Here is a 14,730-nt window from a genome sequence, read left to right as displayed (position 1 = left end):
CTTGACTGTGAACCGCTGTTGTTCCAGCACAGTACCCTGAGAGGCCCAGAGAGAGTGGTAGTGCCCTGAGAGCCCTGGCTGTGTCCAGGAAGTCTGGCTGAGCCCAGAAGTACTGGTGGTGCCCTGAGAAACCCTGGCTGTGCCCGGGGAGACTAGTGGTACCCTAAGAAGTCCAGGAAGTCTGGCTGTGCCCAGAAGTACTGGTGGTGCCCTGAGAAACCCTGGTGTGACCAGAGAGCTTGGCTGTGTACAGGAAATAGCATTCACCTCCAGGCTCCTCGCACAGGGCCCCTCGCGGAAGACGCTTGTCGAGTAGATTGTGAGGCGAGACCCTGTAGGGGTGGAGTGTGGGGACAGAGCCCCAAAAAGCAGTTTCCAGGCTCTCAGCCTCACATAGAAAGGTGCTGGCTCAGGTAGTAAATGGCCATCGACTGTGATCAAATGGCCATCAGCTGTGGCTAGTTGGCCGTCAGCTGTAACCAGTGAGCCATTAGCCATGAATATAACTGCCATGACTAGGCTAGCAGAAAAATGGGGGCTAGCAAGAAGATGGTGGCTGAGCCTGTAAGTGGCACAGTGAGGGTCTAGAATTGTGTGGCTCCTGGTTCCTGTGTCTCCAACCCAGCTGCCAGTGACAGTATAGTAGTATGACTCCCCTACCTATGGCTCCGTGGGTGTTCCTTTTTGGCCTCACCATGTCCTGCATTCTTATGTGGGGAGCGGGACTGGAGACCCTGTAGGCCGTCCCGCATGACACATGGCGTAGTCGGCAGGATACCCCACCTGACACCCCGCAGGCCGCCCCACACGACAGCCCGCATGACACTTACTTATCCCAAAAGTTTTAAATGATTATGAGGTATGATCAAAAGATATGGTGAACGTTTAAGTTAAAAAAATATATATTACAGTAAAAGACACACTGCCATTAATACCCCTCAAAATACTCCCCCTTGCTTTGAACACACTTATGCCATTGTTCTTGCCACTTTCTGAAGCAGTTCTGGAAGTCCTCTTTCATGAGTGTCTTTACTTATCCTCCATCATAACAATGTTCTGTGTTACTCATCTCTTCTGGTATATGGAAATTTCTGTCAAATAAAAACATTATACTGTGTCCTCATCCACCTTATTCACTGAATCTAGCAGTGTGACTTCTGGCTGTTCTCCAAAGTTAAAATGACCATGAAAGGTAATCATTTTGAATCGATTCAGGACATCAAGGCAGCCACGACAGAGCAACGAAATACACTCACAAAAGAGGACTTCCAGAACTGCTTCAGATAGTGGAAAGAATGATGGGATAAGTGTGTTTCAAGCAAGTGGGTGTATTTTGAGGGGGATTAATGGCAATATGTTTTTTTACTGTAATATATTTTATTTAAACCTTCACTGTAGTTTTTGATCACATTTCATATCTCCTAAGCCAGGGCCCATGAATAGACTGTGGAGATGCAGTTACACTTTCATTGAGAAAGCAGAACTAGGAAGAAAAGCTAGAGAAGGTACATATAGAGAAGTAGGAGGATCCATCATTTTCAGTATCAGAGAGCCACTGGAAGAGGGTATATAGACATAGCTCGTTTTGTTGCACTCCACTTTATTGTGTGTCACTGATGTTGCATTTTTTTTTCTACAAATCAAAAACAAGACACTCCAGCAGCAAAAAGATTATGACTTGCTTTATTGCAATACTCACTTTACAGTGGTCTAGAACTGAACTCACAATATCTCTGAGGTATGCCTGTATAGTGCAAAAGGCCAATGGTGTCACATGAGCAGTTGAGGTCTGAGGCAAGGTCTTTGAATCTGTTAACCATGTATATAGTTCAAGAAACAAATTCAGTAAATTGGAGGGGATGGAAGTTTGATCACAGTTTTATGAGGACAAAGTGGTTTTAGCAAAGGTGTATTTTTCAAGAAGATTGGTGGTGATAGGGAGAGCTGTCATGTGGTTAAGAGGGTAGCAGGATCAAAAGAAGGTGGAAAGAGTGGGTTTTTTGTTTCATTTTTATTTGCCAATAAGCAGAATTACCTGAGTTTCATTTTAAGTGAACAAGATCAATCAATGGTTTTAAAATTACAACAAGCATTAGAAACACCTGGAGAGCCACCTGAGCCCCCACCCCAACCCCAGAGTTTCTTATTCCATACATTTGGGGTGGGACCTGAGAATTGGCATTTCTAACAAGTACCCAGGTTACTCTGATGCTGCTAGTACAGGGCACCACAAGTTCAGAACCACTGGAATAGACGGAGAAGGAAAAATTAGTAAAAGAGAATAAATGGAGCTGAGTTTTAAGAAGAGGCAGAGGAATATGGTACGCAAGGAATAAGTAGATTAAATCTTAGAAACAGTTCATTTTCTGGGATGAATGAGAATAGATGGATGAAGATACAGCAATTTGTTGAGAAAGAAGGATAGAGAGGTTATAAAGCTCATATCAGATGGCTTCCATCTTAGTAAAGAAACAGGCAAGATGATCTGCAGAGAGGGTATGACAGGTAAGGATTAGAGACTGGGAAAAGTTTGGAATAAGTATTATTCACAGACTTAGAGAATCAACTTTAGGGTGATAGATGATGGGTTTCATTTTAGAAATGGTGAGTTTGAGATGGTAGTGAGCCATCAAGGTAGATTTGGTCAGTAGGCCCTTGGCTTCAATAGATGATTACTTTCTGCAGCTTCCACTAAAATAGGATATCCTCCATGAGGGTAAGAATTTTTTGTGCGTTTTGTCTGTCTTGCTCACTGCCTCATCCCTAGCACCAAGAACAGTGCTTGGCATACAACAGAACTGTTCTCAAATATACACTGTAATGAACCTGAGAGGGGTTGGCTGAGGTTGGTCATTGTATATGAAAGTAGTGCATAGTAGTGCAAGTATCTATGGATTAGAACATGATGGTGGTTAAGAGAGTGAGTTCTGGTATGTAAAGATCAGGATTCTAATCCCAGCCTCCTAGAACCTCAATTTCTCCTTCTCTAACATGAGAATGATCATGTACCAACCACAAGTTTGCTTTGAGAATTAAATAAGATGATATATATAAGGTGCTTAGCACAGTATCTCACACAGAGTAAGCACTGAATAAATGTTAGCTGGCTGCTTATTATCTATATTCCCCTGAAATTAATTAAGTAGTGTTTCTTAACCAGTTTGAATCACCATATGTAATCCAAGGTAGTAAAACACCATTTCTTTGAAAACATATTCCATCTCAGACTTCATCATTCTCCCCCCCACCTCTCCCCACTGATAGAGATATTGAAGCATAACTATTTAACAGAAAAAAAATTATCTGCAAAAGTGGTTTTTTCACTTCATACCTGACATACCATCCAAAAGCCTTTCCTTGATCAGGAACATTTTTCTAGGTATGCTTTTTAAGGTCTGGCTCCAGACTAAAACCTACTACTGTCATAAAAGAAAAATTGTGGAAGACAAAATAAATAAGTGCAGAAATTCCTAGTGCCTATTTTCATGGGATGAATATAAAAACATTGCCTGACTTCGTTGGAGCTAATTATGCAGTGCACAATTGACATATTTATTTTATTGATTCAATACATGTGAGTGGTACACTGATATTTATCACAGGAAATGATGGCTTACTACATAATATGTATTCCAATAACTGTTTTACCCTTGTTATTGCCCATACAGAATTCTTACATGTTTGCATATATCATATTCAATAATCAACAACTTACTTTTTAGGCATCTATGGTTTCTTTAGTTTAGGATTTGTTGCAGTGATAGATATAAAAAAAGAAGACTGAGTCCCTGCTTTCAAAGAACCTATTTTTTAATAGGCATACTCTCAAAAAATAATTCAAGGATAATAGCAAACACTCAAGCATTAAACTGACTACTGCAGTTCTCTGTCACACCTAATGGTGGGGAGGGAGGCACATACAAGAAATGTGGAATATTATGCTTGCCCCATAAGAATTTCCAGTCAAGTGAGGTAGATAAGACATAAGAGTGTGAAAATTAAAATAAGAAAACAGGAGTTAAACACTGATATGTAACAAAAGAGTACTAGTTGAGTTGCAAGGTAGCAAAAAAATCTAGGAAAAAAATTGAGTCATTTTCCCTAAGCCATTATGTCTCAGAGGACAAAAGGCCAGCCAGTGTTCTTTCCTTAACTTATCGTCAGGATAAATCATTTTTAAAACCATTGAATGCTACTACTGTTCTAACCAAAGCACATACAAATCAATTGGTTGTGGTTATGTAAGACTTTATATTTCCACCAAAGAGGTATGTTAAGTGGCAAATGACTGATGGGAATACTGTCTCTAAACCTAAAAAATACAATTTTTTTTTTTTCCAGAGGGCTGATATAGCTGTTGCTCCACTCACTATAACACTGGTCCGTGAAGAAGTCATAGATTTCTCAAAGCCGTTTATGAGCCTGGGCATCTCCATCATGATAAAGAAGCCTCAGAAATCAAAACCAGGAGTATTCTCATTTCTGGATCCCTTGGCTTATGAAATCTGGATGTGCATCGTCTTCGCTTACATTGGAGTCAGTGTGGTTCTTTTCCTGGTCAGCAGATTCAGCCCATATGAATGGCACTTGGAAGACAACAGTGAAGAACCTCGTGACCCACAAAGCCCTCCTGATCCTCCAAATGAATTTGGAATATTTAACAGTCTTTGGTTTTCCTTGGGTGCCTTTATGCAGCAAGGATGTGATATTTCTCCAAGGTTTGTTTCCATGTCATACCCAATGCCACCTTGCATTTTATGACCATGATCCATTCATGTACATCTGATATTTACCCATCTCAGGTCCAGATTCCTTTCATTTAACATTCCATCCAATGACAAATTATCATCAAGCCATTTTTTCCTTTATGTCCATGAAGTGAGTGTGTCATTGGTGCTGCTTTAGTGTCTTCCATGCATTTCTATGGTGCTGTATATTTATACATATTACAGCAAATATTTGAACTCTGGATAAAGGCAACATTACCAGCTAATATTAATATTATTCAGATAAAGATAATACTAAATCTTTATCAGATCGAACAGGCATAGTTTCCTCATAAACTGTGTTAAAACATTTTCTCATTTGTTCAGAGATTGAATCCAGAAAAAAATTTGAAAGACGAGACAACTCTTCTTTAAAACCCTCCTACCTTCCCCTTTCAGTGTCCTTCCTTTTTCAATTTGTTCTCAAACTGCCTAGAACTATCCATTGTAGTATCTTGTCCAGTTTTATAAATAAAACTATAAAACTTCTAAAAGAAAATATAGGAGGAAATCTATGTGACCTTGGATTGGACAAAGAGTTTTCAGAACAAAAAGTACAAATCCATTTAAAAAATTGTGAAGTGCACTTCATCAAATTCAAAACTTTTGCATTTCAAAAGACATCATTAAGAAAATGAAAAGACAAACCACAGACTGGGAGAAAATATTAGCAAATCATACATCTGATAAAGGACTTATATCCAGAATATATAAAGATCTCTTCAAATTCAATAAAAAGGAGACAAACAACCCATTTTTAAAATGAACAAAGGATTTGAATAGACATTTCCCCGAAGAAGATATACAAATGGCTAATAACCACATGTAAAGATGCTCAACATTCTTAGTCATTAGGGAAATGCAAATTAAAATCATAGTGAGATACCTCTACACATCCTCTAGAATGGCTATAATAAAAAAGACAGATAATTCCCAGTGGTGGCAAGGATATGGAATGAATGTAGCTCTTATCCATTAATAGTGTGAATGCAAAATGCTACAGCCAAATTGGAAAATGATTCGGTAGTTTCTTGTAGTTAGACATACACTTAAAATATGACACAGCAATTCTACTCTTAGTTACTTACCTAAGAGAAAAGAAAATATATCCACATAAAGACTTATACACAGATGTTCATAAGAGCTTTATTTACAAGAGCTAAAAAGTGGAAACAACCCAAATGTCCATCAACAAGTGAATGGATAATCAAAACGTGGCATATACATAGAATGGAATACTATTGAGCAATTAAAAAGAACAGACCACTGATACATGCTACAACATGGATCAACTTTGAAAACCTTACATACTAAATAAAAGAAGCCAGACACAAAAGTCCACATTATACGAATCCACTTATTGAATTCCATTTACTGATTATCCTATATCGTATTATTCCATTTGTTCACAACAGGCAACTCCATAGAGATAGGAAGTACATTAATGGTTTCCAGGTGCTTGGAGGGAGCAGAAAGGGCCTAAGCAGGACCAGTATTAGGGTGAGCCAAGTGAGGCTGAGTAGAGCAAATACAGGAGTTGGATCCAGTTTTATTTAAAATTTTGATTGTTTATTCATTGTGGATTTTTGGCATTAATTTTTATTTTTTTAAATATTGCATATATACAGAGAAGAAACTGATGGGATTAGAGCCTGGGTCAGAAAGGTGAAGGGATCAAGAAGTACAAATTGGTAGTTACAAAAAGTCATGGGTATATAAAGAACACTATGGGGAATATAGTCAATAATATTGTAAAAACTATGTATGGTGTCAGATTGGTACTAGACTTATCAGGGGGATCACTTCATAAACTATGTAAATATCTAACCACTATGCTGTATACCTGAAACTAAAATAATGTTGAATGTCAAGTATAATTTTTAAAAACTAGTCATGGGGATATATAATACAGCATAGGAATATAGTCAGTAATATTTGTAATAATTTTTTACCATGTCAGATGGGTAATAGACTTATTGTGGTTGTCACTTTGTGAGGTATATAAATGTCTAATCACAATGTTGTTATATTTAACATTTTTTTATTATTAGCTTCAGCTGTACAAAACAATATAGTGATTAGACACCTCACAAAGTGATAACCACAACAAGTCTACTACCCATCTGACACCGTACGTAGCTATTACAATACATTAGACTATATTCCCTATACTGTACTTTACATTCTGTGACTGCAGTGCTATTTACAGTAGCCAAGATATGGAAACAACCAAAATGCCCATCAATAAATGATTGGATAAAGAAATTGTGGTACATATATGCACACACACACACACACAGACACACATATATGGTCATATAATCACAGGATGTGTAGTACAGCATAGGGAATATAGTCAATGGTTTTGTAACAGCTATATATGATGTCAGAGGGGTAGTAGATTTGGGGGGTTATCACTTTGTGAAGGGTGTAAATGTCTATTACATTGCTTTGTACACCTGGAACTAATATAAAAAAAGAAGGTCACTGACCATATTTCTAAAGTATACTTCATTTTGAGATTATCCACTTGGATCACAGAAGATTTAAAATGAAGTTTTGCAGTTTGACTCACTGGTAACCATCTTCAGCAGCTTTTTAGCATAACATGTAGGACAAGCCTCATTTTTCTAAGTCATACTTTTTTTTGCCACCCTCAATCTGCATGGTTAGATTCTCCAAATTATTTCACTCTCTGTTCCATTTGTACTTAGAATGTGTGTCGTTTTGTGATATCATCTGGCAGTTCATTTATTTTGCCAGTTTCTTTTCCTGTTTTTTAAATGTTCACTTCAAAAGACTAGGGTTTCTGAATGAGACCACAATTGAAAGATTTTTAACATGGCTGGTAATCTGTGTTGAAACAATGCTAAAAAGAGTCGTTAAGGCTGGAGATTTTATTGGTTTCTGTGAGTGAAATTTCAAAACTAAATTTTTTATATCCCCACTGGAGTACTGCATACTACTCTGCCTACTTAAACAGGACTCTTAAAAAGCCATTTGTTTTTAAAAGTATTTATGCATATTGCTTGGTTAAGTAATAAATTAGAGATGATAATCTTAAAATGACAAGCTGTACAAGTTTTTTGTTTTTTGGTTTTTTGTACCACATTTTAAGCTGCAGCTCTTGTGTGGCACCGAAATATGCCAAATGCTTTTTTTTCAAGATACAGATTTTATTATACTGCCCTAGATACTCTCATACAGAGCAATCAATGGCTTTCAAATTTTTGACCAGGGCCCTCAGTAAGAAACTGTCCATCATGATTCAGTACACATATATGTATATAACGAAAGTTTTACCAGACATTACCCTTACAGTGTGCCATATACTTTGATAGTTTCTATTCTGTTCCTTATTTTCTTCTTTTTCTTTTAAATGCTGGTTGCAACTCAATGGGACACACAGCGTATGGAATAATACTGCTCTATAGTAACAAGTATTATCTTCATTGTACTTTTGAGTAATAAATTATTGCCTTTATGAGCTCTAAACTTTTTACCATATGGATGGTCCCGTCTCCAATACTATCTTTTGGGTCTTTCAGAAACAATTATATCTTTAAGCCTCTTGATAAAATGTTATACATTTTTGCATATATACCAATAAGAAGGAAACGTTTCTCCTTGTCTTCAGAGCTCTATTGGTTTTATATTTGTGCTCAATTGTATAATAGCAAACCTCACCGAAACGTGCTGCTCTATTAACAGACTTAGAAATTGCTGAAAACAACATATTTGCACTCTAAGATTGATGGTTGCCTTGACTGCAAACACCAACCTTATACTTTATTTCTTTTCTAATGACAAAACGTGGAATGTGAGCATGCGTGGTATACTCTGACTTTTCTAAAAATTAAAGCAATTCAAGAGATTACAAGACACCATTTTAAAGCAGAATTATCAAAAATTATAGCAGGAGGAAATGTCAGGGATAAATAAACCCAACTGCACCCATTTACTGAGGGCAGAGAAACAACAACCTGCACTGAGTTCCCACCATGTACGAGCTTTTTACCTGCATTATCATGTGTGTTTTAATACTCATAACACTGCCAAAGAGTGGGCGTTATACTTATTTTTTTAAATGAAAGTTTATTGGGGCGACAATGGCTAGTAAATTTACATAGATTTCAAGTATACAATTCTGTAAAACATCATCTATATATCACGTTGAGTGTTCAACACCCAGAGTCAGTTTTCCTTCCATCACTGTATATTTCACCCTGTTTACCCTCATCTACCACCCTCTTCCCCCCTTATCCTCTGGTAACCACTAAACTATTGTCTGTGTCTATGAGTTTTTGTTTCCTTGTCTGTCTTGTTCCTATGTTGCTTTCAGTTTTATATACCACATATCGGTGAAATCAACTTTTTCTGTGTGATTTATTTCACTTAGCATAATAATCTCAAGATCCATCCACGTTGTCACAAACAGCATTATTTCATCTTTTCTTATGACAGAATAGTATTCCATTGTGTATATGAGGTTGGACAACTATGTTCGTGAACTTGTTGCAAAGATGTTGCTAAACATTTTTGATATCAGAGGGATTATTCATTGTCAATTTGTATCAACTGGACAAAAAATTAACCAAGTTTACTATTTGGAATTTCTGAAAAGGCTGCATGAAAAAGTTAGACAAAAGCGATCTGAACTTTTCACCAACAATTCACAGCTCTTGCACCACGACAATAGACCAACTCACATGGCACTGTCTGTGAGGAGTTTTTAGCTAGTAAACAAATAACTCACCTGATCTGGCCCCACTGACTTCTTTCGTTACCCAAAATAAAGGAAATATTGAAAGGAGGACATTTTGATAACATTCAGTACCTCAAGGGTAATACCACCACAGCTCTGATAGCCATTCCTGTAAAGAATTCCAAAATTGCTTTCAAGGGTAGACTAGGCACTGGAGTCAGTGCATAGCTTCCCAAGGGGAATACTTTGAAGGTGACTATAGTAATATTCAGCAATGAAGTATGTAGCACTTTTTCTAGGATGAGTTCACGAACTTAATTGTCGACCACATATATACCACATATTCTTTATCCAGTCACCTATTGAAGGACACTTTGGTTGTTTCCGTGTCTTGGCCACTGCCAATAAAACTGCAATGAACATTGGAGCACATATGTCTCTATCAATACATGTTCTCAAACTTTGGGGGTAAATACAGAGGAGACGCATTGCTGGGTCATATGGTAATTCTATTCTTAATTTTTTTGGGAACCGCCACACTGCCTTCCATAGCATCTGCACCAATCTGCATTCCCATCAACAGTGCATGAGGGTTCCTTTTTCTCCAAAGCCTCTCCAACACTTGTTATTATTGGTCTTGTTGATGATAGCCATTCTAACTGATGTGAGGTGATATCTCACTGTGTTTTTTTTCTGCATTTCCCTGATGATTAGTAATCATGTGGATCTTTTCATCTGCCTACTAGCCCTCCGTATGTCCTCTTTGGAGAAATGTCTATTCAGGTCATCAGTGCTTTTATAAATTGGATTCTTCATTTTTTGTTGTTGAGTTGTATGAGTTACTTATATATTTTGGATATTATCCCCTCATCAGAGGTGTTGTTTGCAAATATCTTCTTCCATTCAGTTGGTTCCCTCTTTATATTACGGATGGTTTGTTTTTGTTTTTGTGTTTGTTTTGGGGTTTTTTTTTTTGCTGCACAGAAGCTTTTTAGTTTGATACAGTCCCATTCATTTATTTTAGCTTTTACTTCCCTTGCCTTGGAAATCAAATTCATAAAACGCTCTCTGAACCTAAAGACCATCAGATTAGTACCTAAGTTTACTTCTTTGCAGTTTATTGTCTCAGGTCTCATGTTTACGTCTTTGATCCAGTTTGAGTAAATTTTGGTACACAGTGACAAATGGCAGTCTAGTTACATTCTTTCCCATGTGGCTTTCCAATTCTCCCAGAACCATATATTGAAGAGGCTGTCTTTATTATATATTTTTGGCTCCTTTGTCAAAAACTATCTGTTCATACTTATGTGATTTTATTTTTGGGATTTCAATTATATTCCATTGGTCTGTATGTCTGTTTTTACACCACTACCATACTGTTTTAATTCTTGTTGCCCTGTAGAACAAGCTGAAGTCAGGGAGTGTGATACTTCCAGCAGTATTTTTTTTCTTAGGATTCCTTTGGCTATATGGGGTCTTTTGTGGTTCCATACAAATCTGATAATTTTTTTTGTTCTATTTCTTTTAAAAATGTCATTGGGATTCTGATGGGGATTGCATTAAATCTGTATATTGCTTTGGGTAATATGGCCATTTTAGCTATGTTGATTCTTCCAATCCATGAACATGGAATATCTTTCCATTTCTTTGTGTCTTCTTCTATTTCTTTTAAAAATGTCTTATAGTTCTCAGTGTATAGGTCCTTCACATCCTTGGATAAGTTTATTCCTAGATATTTTATTCCTTGTGTTGCAATTGCCCCAAAAAAAATTGTTTTTCTAACTTCATTATCTGGGATTTCATTGTGAGTTTATAGGAATGCAATGGATTATTGTACGTTGATTTTTTAGCCGACAACTTTACTGTATTCGTTTATTATTTCTAATAACTTTCTGGTGGAGTCTTTAGGGTTTTCTATATATAGAATCATATCATCTGCAAAAAGTGACAATTTAACTTCATCATTCCCAACTCAGATGTGTTTTATTTCTTTCTCTTCTTTGATTGCAAGGGCTAGAACTTACAATACTATGTTAAAAAGGAGTGGTGATAGGGACAATCCAGTCATGTTCCTGAATGTAGAGCAAAGGATTTCAGTTTTTCTTAATTAATTATGATATTATCTGAGGATTTGTCATATATGTCCTTTTTACATTAAGGTACTTTCCTACTATAAGGTACTTTCCATTTTACTAAGTGTTGGGTTTTTTTAAATTAAAATTTACAGGGGTGACAATTGTTAGTAAAGTTACATAGATTTCAGGTGTACAATGCATTATCTATATCTCACATTGTGTGTTCTCCACTCAGAGTCAGTTCTCCTTCCATCACCATATATTTGATCCCCTTTACCCTCATCTAACACCCTCGCCCCCGCTTACCCTCTGGTAAACACTAAACTATTGTCTGTGTCTATGAGTTTTTGTTTCTCATTTGTTTGTCTTGTTCTTTTGTTGTTTTTGATTTATATACCACATATCAGTGAAATCATATGGTTCTCTGCTTCTTCTGTCTGACTTTTTTGCTTAGCATTATACTCTCAAGATCCACCCATGTTGTCACAAATGGACCTATTTCATCTTTTCTTACCGCCGAATAGTATTCCATTGTGTATATATACCACAACTTCTTTCTCCATTCATCTATCGAAGGACATTTTGGTTGTTTCCATGTCTTGGCCACCATAAATAAAGCTGCAATGAACATTGGAGTGCAGGTGTCTTTAAGGATAAACGTTTTCAGATTTTTTGGGTAGATACCCAGGAGAGGAATTGCTGGGTCATATGATAATTCTATTCGTAATTTTTTGAGGAACCTCCACACTGCCTTCCATAGCGGCTGCACCAGTCTGCATTCCCACCAACAGTGTATGAGGGTTCCTTTTTCTCCACAGCCTCTCCAACACTTGTTATATTTGTCTTGTTGATGATAGCGATTCTGACTGGGGTGAGGTGATAGCTCATTGTGGTTTTTATTTGCATTTCTCTGATGATTAGTGATGTTGAGTATTTTTTCATATGTCTACTTGCCATTTGTATGACCTCTTTGGAGAAATGTCTCTTCAGGTCCTCTGCCCATTTTTCAATTGGGTTGTTTGTTTTTGGTTGTTGAGTTGTACGAGTTCCTTGTATATTTTAGATATTAGCCCCTTATCGGAGATGTTGTTTGCAAAAATTTTCTCCCATTCAGTTGGTTGCCTCTTCATTTTGTTGATGGTTTCTTTTGCTGTGTAGAAGCTTTTAAGCTTGATATAGTCCCATTCATTTATTTTAGCTTTTACTTCCCTTGCCTTTGGAGTCAAATTCATAAAATGCTCTTTGAACCCAAGGTCCACAAGTGTAGTACCTATGTTTTTTTTCTATGCAGTTTATTGTTTCAGGTCTTATGCTTAAGTTTTTGATCCATTTTGAATTAATTTTGGTACATGGTGACAGATAGCAGTCCAATTTCATTCTTTTGCACGTGGCTTTCCAATTCTCCCAGCACCATTTTTTAAAGAGGTTGTCTTTTCTCCGTTGTATGTTTTTGCCTTCTTTTTCAAAAATTATCTATCCATATTTACGTGGTTTTATTCCTTGGTTCTCAATTCTATTCCATTGGTCTATGTGTGTGATTTTATGCCAGTTCCATGCTGTTTTGATTAGTGTTGCCCTGTAGTACAAGCTAAAGTCAGGGGGTATGATACCTCCAGGATTGTTCTTTTTTCTTAGGATTGCTTTGGCTATTTGGGGTCTTTTGTAGTTTCATACAAATCTGATGATATTTTGTTCTACTTCTTTAAAAATTGCCATTGAGATTTTGATGGGGATTGCATTAAATCTGTATATTGCTTTGTGTAATACGGCCAATTTAACTATGTTGATTCTTCTGATCCATGAGTGTGGAATATCTTTCCATTTCTTTGTGTCTTCTTCAATTTCTTTAATAATGTCTTATAGTTTTCAGCATATAGGTCTTTCACATTCTTGGTTAAGTTTATCCCTAGGTATACAATTATTTTTGTTGCAATTGCAAAAGGAATTGTGTTTTATTTTTTTTCCTCGGATTTCATTGATAGTATATAGGAATGCAATGGACTCTGTAAGTTGATTTTGTAGCTGGAAACTTTACTGTATTTGTTGATTGTTTCTAATAGCTTTTTGGTGGATACTTTAGCGTTTTCTATGTATAGCATCATGTCATCTGCAAAGAACGACAATTTAACTTCTTCATTCCCAATTTGGATGCCTTTTATTTCTTTCTCTTGCTTATCGCTCTGGCGAGGTCTTCTAGCACTATGTTGAAAAGCATAGGTGATAACGAACAGCCCGGTCGTGTTCCTGAACGTAGAGCAAAGGGCTTCAGTTTTTCACTGTTAATTATGATATTAGCTGAGAGTATGTCATTTATGGCCTTTATTAAGTTGAGGTATTTTCCTTCTATACCTATATCATTAAGTGATTTTTTTTAAATACATAACATTAGATTTATTATCTTAACCATTTTCCCCCTTTGTTCCGCCAACCCCCTGCCAATCCTATTCAAGCCATTGTTTCTCAGTCTAGTTGTGTAGGACACAGCTCCCTTGCCCATGCTGGTATTATGAGTTTTGCGCTCCCCCCAGCTGAGGCAGTCAGTCTCCAGTCGTCGGTCTGCTGCTCACAGCAGCTCTCACCAGCTGCGGGCTGCTCACAATGGCTGCTAGACAGTCAGGCTAGCTGCCGGCTACTCATGATGGCCACCGGCCGCTCATGGCAGCACACAGTAGCCCACAGCAGCACACAGCAGCCTGCACCAACCTGCTGCTGCTCATTGCAGCCCAGCTCCAGGGAGAGCTGTTCTTCACAAGCTTAGCTGCAGAGGGCACAACTCACTGGGACATGTGGGAATCTAACCGGAGGCCTTTGGCGTTAAGAGCATGACATTCCAACCACCTGAGCCACTGGGCGGGCCCTTATTCAGTGTTTTAATCATAAATGGATGGTGTATCTTGTCAAACGATTTTTCTGCAGCAATTGATATAATCATATGATTTTTGTCCTTTATTTTGTTTATGTGATGTATCACATTGATGGATTTGCGGATGTTGAATCATTCTTGTGCCCCTGGGATGAACTCCACTTGGTCGTGATGAATGATCTTTTTAATGCATTGTTGCATTCGATTTGATAGAATTTTGTTTAGCATTTTTGCATCTGTATTTATCAGAGATATTGGTCTGTTATATATATATATATGCTTTGTATTATGCTTACCAGGTTTTGGTAGCAGGGTAATGTT

At 37.2% G+C, this 14,730-nt stretch overlaps 1 protein-coding gene across 10 annotated transcripts in view; it reads left to right on the top strand.

Moving 5' to 3' along the window:
* GRIA3 (glutamate ionotropic receptor AMPA type subunit 3) overlaps window positions 1–14,730 on the top strand; it is a 555,596-nt gene that overhangs the window by 398,635 nt on the left and 142,231 nt on the right. For all 10 annotated transcript variants that reach the window (XR_004423667.1, XM_033112237.1, XM_033112265.1 and 7 more), the window contains one exon: window positions 4,342–4,718. Coding sequence is in view for 9 of the 10 variants with exons in the window: in XM_033112237.1 (XP_032968128.1) it covers window positions 4,342–4,718 (377 nt within the window). In the remaining variant the exon portion in view is untranslated. The remainder of the gene's footprint in view (window positions 1–4,341; window positions 4,719–14,730) is intronic.

The sequence above is a fragment of the Rhinolophus ferrumequinum genome, chromosome X, assembly GCF_004115265.2.
Source record: "Rhinolophus ferrumequinum isolate MPI-CBG mRhiFer1 chromosome X, mRhiFer1_v1.p, whole genome shotgun sequence".
Classification (NCBI taxonomy): domain Eukaryota; kingdom Metazoa; phylum Chordata; class Mammalia; order Chiroptera; family Rhinolophidae; genus Rhinolophus; species Rhinolophus ferrumequinum.
The sequence above is the reverse complement of the archived record's forward strand: the minus strand, read 5'-3'. Positions and strand labels throughout refer to the sequence as shown.